The following is a 12,380-nucleotide window of genomic DNA, read 5'->3' as shown; positions in this document are numbered from 1 at the left end:
TTTTTTGCCCTACTACTGAAATGAATTTTGTTTTCTAACCATTGGAGTTTCTCCCTTTTTTTATATTTTCATCATTTCTTCTCTAAAGCTTTTTTTTCCTTTTTGCCATCCAATTATATTTAATTTTATGCATTTCTTATGGATCGAAGTCTTCATTTTTTATACACGCTTCATTTAATATTTTAAATTGACAATTTATGATTTTTCATTTTGAAAACTTTTCTTCATTTGACTGGGAGAAATTTTACGAGTGAATTTATTTACATTTATTTTTTTTTTTTCATCAAAACGAAATTTAAAAATAAAATTTTTATGACTCAAATGCAGATATATTTTTATTTGAAATAAAAAAAAAGAAATAATTTATAAAAAATTGGATTTTGTTGTTTGTAGAATTGTGAAAGAATATTTGTAACAAAATTAATTTCAAAATTTTGTATAGTCACGAAATTGAATGAAATAGAATTTTTTTTCATAAAAGCGGGATATTAAAGTCATTTTCGAAATGTTCGTCTTCCGCTTTTATCGCGGGAAAAATTTACGAAACGCACTCCATGAAATAAACAACGACACGAAGATTGTCGTAATATTTTTTCTTTTTTTTTGAGGAAGTTGAGCACAAAATACTTCATTTTTGCAATTATGAAAGTTTCTAAAGTTGCAATGGGTTGCAATTTAGCTGTCGTAGTTAATTATTATTCGCTTTTCAGCATTTAAAGATTGTTATTCTTTCTCCTCTTGCCTTTTTTATTAATTCTAAATAAATAAGTTTAGTAAATTTTATATTTATAAAATTAGTTGGTTTTCTTATAAGTATGTTATTTTATTCTCTATTCATAAATTATTGTATTATAACTAAAATTTTTTGTTAATTCATTAATTTTTTATATATATACGTTAAAAATAAAACTTACGATCTAATTATCGGCCGTTAATCGTAATGTAAATCTCATTTAATTCCAGATTAATCTTTCATAATTGAAATGTATTATCACTGATAAACAATAATAATCATTACACTTTCTTGATAACACGCAATCAACAAGTTTCACAATTTAATTAAAAGATTATGTAGACGGAAAAAAAATTTATTTATTTAATTGACACAATAGGTAAATTTTTTTTTTTTTTTTAATAGAAATTCAAACACTTAAATTTTTGGCGGCTAAATGGAATAGAATATAAGCGTGAGATACACGCGCGAGAGGATCTCTCCCATTCGAAGGATGGAGTTTGACTGAATGGAGAATAAGCTTTCGTTTCCCCGAGCACATCAGAGAACAGTCCAATAGCTGCGCGCACTTGGCGTCAAAAAAATTCATATAGAATAGATGCATAGTCACACTGTTAATTATATTTACCATTTTTCTCTACATTCATTAATATTATTTTAAATTTTATTTGAAAAATAGAAATTTCATTGTCAAAAACTAATTCAACTATTAATTGTTAAATAATTATTTTTTCTAAAGAAAAAAAGAGTATTTTTATTTAAACATTTAAGAAATTGTGTTTTATTCTCATAAAAAATAAAATTATATATTTTTTATTCATATCATTTTTAACTTTATCATTATATTTAATATATTGATCTGAAAGACAATAAACCGTATGTACATACGTTGTTTTTAAATTTATAATGAATAATCTTATTTGTAGAGTAATATTATTAATTCACCTTATCTCAAAATCAAATTAAAAAGATACATATTATTCTTATTTTGAGAGGATTGAGAAGAGGTTGAATTTCCTCTGAAAAAATGAGATTACTTTCTTATGTCTATTCGTGAAAAAAAAAATAAAAAGTTTTAATTGTATCTAAACTTTCAGATTTGTAAATAGAATAATTAATAATTTACTCCTATTAGCATAATTTTGTTATTGTTAAAAAAAAATTTGAATTGTGATTTGTTAATAATTCTATATTAAGAATAAAAGACAATGATAATAGAAATAAAATTTCTAATATGTGTATAATTTGAAAAGGGGGAGAAATTTCATTTTACATTTTTCTATATAAAAATGTAGAAAAAAAAAATTATCATTAGATCAAATTTCAAATTAGATTCATAAGAGTAACGTGGGTAAGCAACTTGATAAAGAATAGGCGAAACCAGACACCGTGGCAACAATAAATATCTCGAGCACAATTATGTCTGTCGGGTTTTGTACGCATACTAACGCTATATTCACGACGGTACCGGATGTCTTGTAACAATAAGACCTTTTAATTAATTATTACGAGTGATTAAAAGCATTTGCTTTATAGTGAATATAAACTGTAAATAGCACAAATTTCTATTTTGCCTTAGAAATTAATTTTAAAAAAAAAATTCAAAATATTATGAAGATTTAAAAATACAGTATGTACATACGGTTCTTTTTATTATAGACAACTAAAACATTATTTCCCACTAATAAAAGGCGTATTTATAGTAGTTACGTTTTTTATATTCGGGAATTATTATTCAATACCTCATTCCTTCTTTTGATACTGTTAATTTTTCTGTAAATATGCTTTTTTTGTTAAAAGTAATTTTATTTTAGAGGAAATTAAAATTTTAGTAACTATATTAACTGTCTATGAATTATACATTAAATATAAATTATTTTAAAAATTATTATTATTGTTATATAAATATGATTTAGGATCACTTAATTATTTTATACACACATGTCATTTCTTGAAAAATCAAGTACGTGAGAAAATTTTTCACAGATATTAAGAAAAAATTAAAATATCTATTAAATTTCTTAAGTAATTAATCTATCGATTTAAGGATGTGATAACTAAAAGTATAACTGGTACAAAAATTGTCATGATTCCTAATTTAGCTGTAGATGCAGAATTACAACCATCTTCGCTACATGTTGTACATGCCTGCTTGTCTTTACAGTCGAAAGTTTCTTTTTTCACGCAACCTCTCTGTGTTTTAACTTCGTCGTTATCTGAAAGTAAAAAACAAAAATTAATTAACAAATTGAATATATATATAAAATATATATTTTGTCATTGCTTAATAAATACGTTTATTTAATGATATTAAAAATTATCGTTAATCTGTTTTATAATGAAGATATAAAAATACCTTTGTACTCATATTTGTAACAGATAAAATCATTGTTGGCTCTTGATGACAATTCAGATTGTCGCCTTCTTCGATTTGGTGCTGCAGCTGGTGCTGCCGTTGGTGCTGCCGTTGGTGCTGCAGCTGGTGCTGCCGTTGGTGCTGCCGTTGGTGCTGCCGTTGGTGCTGCCGTTGGTGCTGCCGTTGGTGCTGCCGTTGTTGCTGCCGTTGTTGCTGCCGTTGTTGCAGCTGTCGTTGCTTCTGTCGTTGCTTCTGTCGTTACTTCTGTCGTTACTTCTGTCGTTGCTGCCGTTGTTGCTGCTGTCGTTGCTTCTGTTGATGCTGCCGTTGTTGCTGCTGTCGTTGCTTCTGTTGTTGCTGCCGTTGTTGCTGCTGTTGTTGTTGTATCTGCTGGTGTTGTTGCTGGTTCTTCACATTCTTTTTTAAGTGATTCATCTAATTTATTTACACAATTCCCATCTTTTCCACTATCACAAACATAACACTTCAAACTTAAACCTGTTAAACAAAAGAACGAAAAAAAAATGTTAGTGTCAATAACAAAAGTTAGTTACACACAGTAATAATCACATTTAATAAAAAAAAAATCTTATTTAATTTTGAAAATAACAATAATAGGCAATACAGACAGTATTTTTAAATATTTCCTCATTATCAACCATATCTATTGTAGATACTGTTATTGTATATCATTTTTAAATAATAATTAAATTGCTTCATAATTCCAATTATAAAAAATCGTAAATTGATAATGTCTTTATACAAAATTTTGTAATTCAAAACGAATTAAATTGATTTATAAAAGAAGGGCATGTACATACGGTTTCTTTAAATATTCATTTTTGTCATTGAAACTTTAGTTACACAAATTCTTATATAAAAAAGAATATTATTTTCTCTCTAAATCTGAATTAGTAAAAATGTTTACTAATTTGAATTAGTAACTCACTTTTTGCTTCTGAATTAGTAAACATTTTTACTAATTCAGATTTAGAGAGTTAATAATAATGAAAATATTATGAAGAAATGAAAAAAATGCTTATTAAACGTACCTTGATCTATTAAAACTAATAAAATAAATGCAAAAAGCATTTTTTTGAAAAGAAAACACTTTTGATGTGACATGATGAGATGAACGAAAATCTATGCACTGTTAATAATTATTTCACAAATTGAAGAATCGACAGCTACTTATCAAGATATCCCTCAACTCGATACTATTTCAATGAAGATAAGTTTTTGGTTTATCGTTTATTATATATATGAAAAGAGAGAGATAGAATGAGAAGGAGAGGGAAGGGGTGAAAATAGCCAAAACAAAGTTATCTCAATTTTTTTTCATCAAGATTATCACCTAGGTAAAACTGATTATTATTTATCAAGCAATAAAATTTATATTATCGCAATATGGTTACTAATGATTCTGAGAATTTGAAAATATCCCATTTTTCCAAGTCTTCACGTTTAGTACTTCAACTTCTTTTGAATTCCATTTATTGATTATTCATAAAAATGATTAATTTTGTGCATTTCTTTGGTAATTTAATTAAGTGAATTAAATATAAATTTAAAATGGAGAGAAGAGAAAAATTTAAATTCGATTTTAATATTAAATAACAATAATTTTAGTAGACTTTATTTTCAATGAGATTTAGCTAATTATGTAAATTTACTAATTCTCAATAAATTAATTTTTTTTAAATTTAAATTGTGAACAATTTTTTTTTTGGGAGCAATAAAGGAGAAAAATTTATCGTGACATTATAAAATACAAAAATTCGATAAGATAAGCAATTTAAAAGGCATAGTACTTGTAATGATAAAATGTTCTTAAGATTAGAGTTTTCATTTTTGCAGTTCTTTTTAATGTTTTAAGTTTAACCCTTTACAATGTGTTTCCTGATTGTAGAGTCATAAACTTAACATGAAATAACACACGTAAAAGTAATTTAAAAAAAAAATTATAATCAATTTTTCACTTAGAATATCTTTTGAAAAAGAAAAAAATAAATATTTTTTAAAATTTTCATAATCATATCGAGTATTTTATTAGAAAAATTATATTTTATATATGTACATAATATATAGGGTAGAAATAAAATTTTATTATTTGTCAATATTTAAATGCATCGTTTTAATAATGAAAATAATAATAAAAGAGAATTTAAATTTAAAGTCACTGAAGAGTTAGCAATGCGTGATGGCATCTACTTCCCACGCAAAAGTCAGTGAATAACAATGACATAAGGATGTGCAGTTGGTACTTCATGTAGAAGCTCACGTGTGTTTTAGTGTCTACGTTCTTAAAAGTTCACTGACAGTGTTTACACGCATATCTAATATGCAAATTATTTATTATTATATTATATATTTATTAAAAAGAATTACAATATGAAAATAAAAAAAGAAATTTTATCAAAATTAAAGAAAAACAAAATTTCCAAACTATAAAATTTAAAAAAATATATTTGGATATTATAAACATTATTGTTTTATTATTTATTTATACTATAGTAATTCTTCTGATAACTCATATCAAGTAGCCTTGATATATATGTCTATATCTGTGATTCCCCTGATTTTATATGAAGGTGCAAAGAAGAAATATTTTATCATCTTTTTATATATAATAATTAATGAAATTTTTTTTCAAAATTTTTATTTGTATCATACCAATTATTTACTATACCTATATGTTTATAATTTATCTGCTAAGAAAACATGTTTATTGTTAAATAAAAATAGTAATAATTAAATAACTGAAGGAACGAGGTAAATAATTTTTTTAATGGAAAATATTCTATGAATTTAGAACCTTCTTGGTAAATATACATAAAAATTGAATTATTTATATGAAGTTCTATACTCGTGCTGCGTTTTATTAGCAGGAGAATTATAAAAATTGAAGATCATTACCACATTATATAAAGGGGGGGGGGGGGTTTATTACATATTCCCTGCATTTATATACACTGAGAGATCAGTCGACAAAATAAATGAGTACGCTCACCTTGCCCACTTTTATGTACACATTAATTGAGTAGATAATTTTCATAATCTAATCAACTTGAAGAATTTTTTTAAAATCTAAAGAATATTTATTTTTAATTTTTATTTATTTATATTGTCTTTTAGCAACTTCATATGATTTAACAGCGCAAAATTAATACACAAAAATTATGTTTCATTTATAAAGAATTTAAAGAACTGTTTGAAAAGTTAAATTTTAATTTAATTTGTTTTTAATTCTTTTCCTGAAAAAAAAAAAAAACAAAAGCGAAAAGAAAATCATCAAATGAAAATTTTGTATAACCCACAACTTTAATGAGACACGCCCTTCCGCAATGACGATTACTCATGTGCTGGCAGAAGGTCATAAAGATAAATACCTCTCGTATGTATTTAATGTATTTCTTGCAATTTGAAAAAAAAAGGATTAAGTGGTTTTCGATGTCACTGGCCTCGGCAAGTACACAGGTGCTCAACGTTTAAGCACATGTAAAAGGCCATGGATTTTTTTTTCCTACAACAGATCATACTATTATTACCGATTCGACCTCTTGTACAAATATTCAATGATATTTTTCTAAAAATAACTAATCCTATTGTTTTCATATTTTTTTTATAAATTTTCTTTTTTTTTCATTTAATCGAACTTTTAACCTGAGAGAGAAGATCATGTTACATGAAATATGGAAGTCAAATGGTGATCAAGTGAGGTCTTCTGATTATTCATATATATGTTTCATGTTACTTTCACTATATATATATATATATATATATATATGAGAAAGATCGGTGTTGAATCTTTAATCTTAAAAATTCCCATCGAAAATAGAAAGTATATACACGATTCGTCATCGAATTTATCAGGATCAGTAAGTAGATTTCATTTTCACCTGCTATATATATATGTTTACCATAAATGTGTGAAAAAAAGAAAATTACTCTCTAACTACATTTTTAGAATACCTATATTATATATCATTGCTTATTAAGTGTTTTTTTTACTGGGGACCTTAACCTAGACATTGATGCATATACATAACATTCTTTAATAAAGCAGTAATGAATAATTATTGCGATAACAATTTCCACGGAATGTATATGCCTCATAAATGTATACATTTTGTATCCTTCTTTAAATCCAATAATCTGTACTTTATCATCAATAATCCTCTGATCCTTATTTCTTCAAAATGACAATCGAAATTAATAATAATTATTATTATTTAATTATTTGTAATTTTTATTATTATTTTCTTTATTTTTCGGTTATTATTATTATCATTATTGTGTAAAAAAAATGATAATTATTAGAATTTTAAAAGTTCCATTCACTTGAATCCAATGTTCTTTTATTTGCAGAATTGTGCCACAACATTTCTAATGAATTAACTTCTATTGTTACAAATGAAACGATGATACAATAATTCACTTTTGTAATACTTGAAACAATTTACATGAAATAATACTAAACAATACCTTATTTTCTCTATATACTAAACTTTCATTAATATTATCAAATTTTATTTTCTTCATTAAAAAATTTTTTCATTGATTCATCATTTTTTTTTGTAATACGATAAAAAAAAATAATTATAACTCGCTGACAATCAATGATTTATCTTCTGTTTTTTCTTTTTTCTTTGTGAAAAAAATTTTAAGATTAAAAAACTTTTTTTATAGAAACTAAATAAAACAATTTTTTGAAGAATAAAAATAATGTGTTTATTATCAGTTTTTTTCTTGATAAGATTACATCAAAATGTAATTAACAATATAAATATGATTTTTAAATATCACACTTTTTTTTGACAAAGTAGTATAAAAAAAAATTGCCACATATATATTTTGTAGTGTTTTTTATTTGTATTTGTACAGTGAATACTATTAAATCTAATGCTTTGTTAAACATTTACGCGGACATTCACTCCTTGAAGCGGGAACCATGACCGATTTATTTACACGATACTCTCCCTGTTGTATATGTTTATTAATTAACTCCTGGGAACTCGACAAATAATAAAATTTGTTAAACCTGCGTATGAAATTTATTTATTTTTTTCAAATAAAAAATAATAAAAATCAAAAATTCATCTTTCTTTAATCAATTTGATTATTTATACAATTAATTATATATTATTAATTAAAAATTAATACTATGATACAATATTGATCTAAATTATCATATATAGGTGAAAGCAGCAAAGGTCCTAAAAAAAACGACACGCATGTAGGAGAGAAAGCATCCAACTTTATAAAATTATTTTGCTCGAGGCTCAATTCATAATTCTTCTTCCCAACTCTTAAAAAAATTAAAATTTTTTGCATGTTTATCCCATATATAAAAAAAATATTCGACTCACTCAACTGAAAGATTTGTGAAAATTAATTACCAATTACTTCCAGCTCATTATATTATATTGGTATCTTAACGATATTCAAAAATATAAAGTTCTTCAAAAATAATATTTAAAAAAAGCTTTTAAACATTCCTTTATATCGCAAAAAAGAAATTTTCATTTTTTTAATTAAATACTAGAAGCAACTATCAACAATTATAACTGATTTTAAGTATATTATTGATTGTTTAAGACAAACAGACACACGGAAAAATCATAAATAATAAGACAGACAGACATTTTTGAGTTATTTAAATATTCTTTTTTTGGCGGGACATATATTTTTTTCTGAAAGGTTTTCTCATATTTTATTTTATGACGCCTCTATATAAAAATTTTACAATATCATAAAAGTGATGTTAAAACTTTTTCGTCTTGTGACCAAGGACAAAGGAATCATCAACGTGCGCCAAGGTTTCAGTCAGGAACAAATTTCTCAACGGATATCCTAGGTTACGTGGGAAATAAGAAGTCATCTCTATTTACTGATCGTGGGGAATTGTATATTGTTGTTGGAAAAATACTATACAAAAAAACTTTTATCGCAACTTTTTTTTTTATAATTTCTATTGTTTTTGTTATAAATTATAATCAACTAAATCTTTTATAAAAAGAGATTTGTAAATTTTTTTTCAAAATCTTTTTTAATAACATATTTAATATGAAAAATAATACTAGGAAATAAAAAATTTTTTATGTTCTACGATCGATAAAAGATAAATATATCGATAAAAGATGATCTTAATAATATATTTCACATGAAGTGACATCATTATATTTATAAAAGGTGTAATAGTTAGATCCGTGTTCGTGAAACATGAAGGTGATCATACGTGTTACACTCTTTCACTGATCTAGTTTGACTTTTTCCCCTCTCCCCTCTTATTACTGTTCAACTATATACCTTACAAGGAATGATCCTTTCATTACCGCTTTTCATCTATGAAGAACTTTCTTCGTCAGTGTAATATCAACTCGTCTCTTCCGGAACAGTGCTCTATTATACAAAAAAAAAGTATAACAAGCTTCCTTCTACGAAACGGAAATAGACACAATATTGTCTTCAAAAAAAAAAAAATTACCAGAAAAAAAAGAAATTATTTAACTGAACGAAAAATAAATTGTCTAAAAATTTCAGAGACTTTTTTATCAAATTAAGAGTGAAAAAAATGATTTCAATTAAAAATAATGTGTTCGGTTTGAAAAATTCTGAAACAAATATTAATTTTTTAATTTTAGGGAGAGGGGGTAGGTTTTGGAGTTAGGGGTGGCTTCTTGATTGAACAAAAAAAAAAAAATTGTTACATGTATTTTTGTAACATAATAAAAAATTGAATTTTTATTTTTAAAAAATTATTTTTTAAATGATTCAGAAGCACCTACGTTTCAAATGAGTGCAAAACGTCGGGTCCACTCTGCCAAGTTCAGGGTTAACAAGTTTCAAACCTGTCCTGCTTACAGCAAAATGCCCCGTGAGTAAAGACTGTGAACGCACGCAAGGTACAGTGCCATAAACTTTCAGTTGTACGGCTCACCTCTCCTTTGCACCTTCTCCACACTCTTCTTATTTTCTCTCTCTTTCTCTCTCTCTCTCACTATATATATAAACGGATTTAAAAAAAATTTATATTTTATCTACATAGGTAAATTGAAATTAAAATTTAAGCTGAACTTAAATTAAAAATTTAAGAAATATATTCTATAATAATTAAAAATACAAATTAACATTTGGAATTTCAATTTTCAATGAATTTTTACATTACAAAATTTTTAGGTACTTAAAATATTCTGTAATGTAAAAATTTCCCGTGTAGAAATTACCCTACCAGGGCCCTAGTAGGGAATTAAAAGCTCATCAGGGCGACCAGAAAATGTGGATTTCCTAATCAGGACCACATCAGACGCGGCGTTTCATTCCCTAAAAGGGCAGCCTGATCCGGCCCCGATAAGGGCCCTGGCAAAATTTCTGCCCGGGTCGTTTAAAAAGAAATTCTGTAAAATTCTAATTTGAAAAATGAAAATTCGTCTAAAGTAAAAAAAATTGATTGAAATTTAGAATTTTGTGAATGTTTATAAATAAAAAAAAAAATAGAATAATAAATGTAAAATTGTTACAATCACGGCCAGCATTAGCTATCTCAGTACCTTGAAAATTTTCTTCATATTGCTTGAGTCAGGGCCGAGGACACGCAAGCACTTATATATACATGTATGATTTTCTCTCTCTCTCTCTCTTTCTCTCTCATATATAACACTGAGATTACTTCCTATATCAACATCTCTCGTATGTGATACATATATAACAGGAACACTCTCATTTTTTACAAAACAATCTTCTATAATTCATTGAACTTATACATGTCATGTGCAAAGCAAAAAAAAAAAAGTGTCGCCCGTTATTATAAATTTCCTATTAAAATAAGTAATAAACGTGACATTTTTTTTTTGCATTTTATTAAAAATATTATTCAATAGAAGTATATTTGATATCAGTAAATAGAAATTGATAAAAAAAATTGAATAAAATTAAAATTATAGACAAAAAAAAGAATTGTCAATTTTTTTCTTCTCTAAAACATATTTACTGTATATAAATTTTGTAAATCAATTTAAGTGTAAATTCATCTGAGTATGTTTAATGTGAAAAATATTTTCTAGTTAATTTAACGTGTTCGCGAGAATAACTTTATATACAGCTTCACTTTAGTCCATATAGAGGTAGAATTGACTATAAATCTTTAATGCGTAAGTCCATCCGGAATTGCTTACATATATAGCGCAAAAGGACGGGAATGATCTCATATAGGCACGGAAATCATGGTCTGCATCAGAATGTGTGAATGCGTCATTCATAATATATATATATATATTTTCATTCTTATTATTTTATTAACATTTCGCAGTAATCTTTTAAAATTTTGTATGATTATCATCAATTTTACTAAATACCAAATATATTTAATAAAGTTTCTTGTAAGGTCAAATCTATTTTAAATAATAAAATATAATTTTACACTGACGGATTGTACTAACAAGGAAGTAAAATTGAATGAATATAAGAACGAATGGAAATTGTAAATTTTTTAGAATAATGAAGAAATAAAGAATTGGTGATTTTAAAAGAATTCTTTTTTTTTGAAAATTTTTTTTCAGTTCTATTTATTCTTAGGTGCGTTCTTGCACATTCCCATACACCCTTCGCATTCTCAAGTTGAGTTTAGCGTCTGCATCCTGGAATGCGGTTGTTCCACTCTGGCAAAACTACCACCTACATATTATATACTATCGCTGTGTGATGTAAGAATGGATGCCACCAAGTTTCCCAGCAAAATATATACTCTTATATATGCAAATCATTAAGTCGGCAAATCTATTCTTCAATATCTTGCAGTGTTTTAAAAGTGATTCTCATTCAAATGATAGATACAAACAAATGACATTGATTTCAACCAGAAATTATAGGAAGACTGTGATTTTTTTTCTTTTTCAGTAGAAGAAAATTTGGTAGAAAAAAATTTCCCTTTAATCAACAACGCAAAATAATCACAGAAATAATTGGTACAAAGAAACAGTCATTTACAAATTTTCTCTATTTCTTTTCAATTTTTAATTTGTTTTAAATTATTTATTAAATTATTTTTTGGTAAATTTTGTTTTAATTTAAATATTTTTATACATGTCAGTGTAGAAAGTGATTTAATTAATTGTCACGATTTTGAATAATTTTTCATGTTAGTCATTATAACGTTCCTATATACTGTCCACAACCCCAAGCATGGAAATTGGAACCATGTCAACGGAAACGACACATCAAATATATAGAAAAGTGGGGCTTGTTCGAAACTTATATAGAAAGATTCATTGGTGATCTTATATTTTCAAAAAT

At 25.7% G+C, this 12,380-nt stretch overlaps 2 protein-coding genes across 3 annotated transcripts in view; both read right to left on the bottom strand.

Annotated features, from left to right (window-relative positions):
- The window catches only part of LOC127278354 (uncharacterized), a 38,478-nt gene extending 37,232 nt beyond the window's left edge, over nt 1-1,246 (bottom strand). The window contains exon 1 of one of the 2 annotated variants that reach the window (XM_051300051.1): nt 915-1,246. The gene's annotated coding sequence lies outside the window, so the exon portion shown is untranslated. The remainder of the gene's footprint in view (nt 1-914) is intronic. The other variant, XM_051300052.1, reaches the window with a different exon arrangement.
- A 1,356-nt stretch (nt 1,247-2,602) lies between these two features.
- Nucleotides 2,603-4,330, bottom strand: LOC127278356 (integumentary mucin C.1-like). Its single transcript, XM_051300054.1, has 3 exons — nt 4,142-4,330; nt 3,090-3,587; nt 2,603-2,949 (listed from the first exon to the last, which is right to left on the bottom strand). Exons 1-3 carry the CDS (start codon nt 4,212-4,214, stop codon nt 2,768-2,770), a joined length of 753 nt encoding a protein of 250 aa, XP_051156011.1. The 5' UTR covers nt 4,215-4,330; the 3' UTR covers nt 2,603-2,767.
- Nucleotides 4,331-12,380: the final 8,050 nt, after the last annotated feature.

The sequence above is a fragment of the Leptopilina boulardi genome, unplaced genomic scaffold (assembly GCF_019393585.1).
Source record: "Leptopilina boulardi isolate dan_hultmark-lab unplaced genomic scaffold, ZJU_Lbou_2.1 LbouV2_202, whole genome shotgun sequence".
NCBI classification, from domain to species: Eukaryota; Metazoa; Arthropoda; class Insecta; order Hymenoptera; family Figitidae; genus Leptopilina; species Leptopilina boulardi.
The sequence above is the reverse complement of the archived record's forward strand: the minus strand, read 5'-3'. Positions and strand labels throughout refer to the sequence as shown.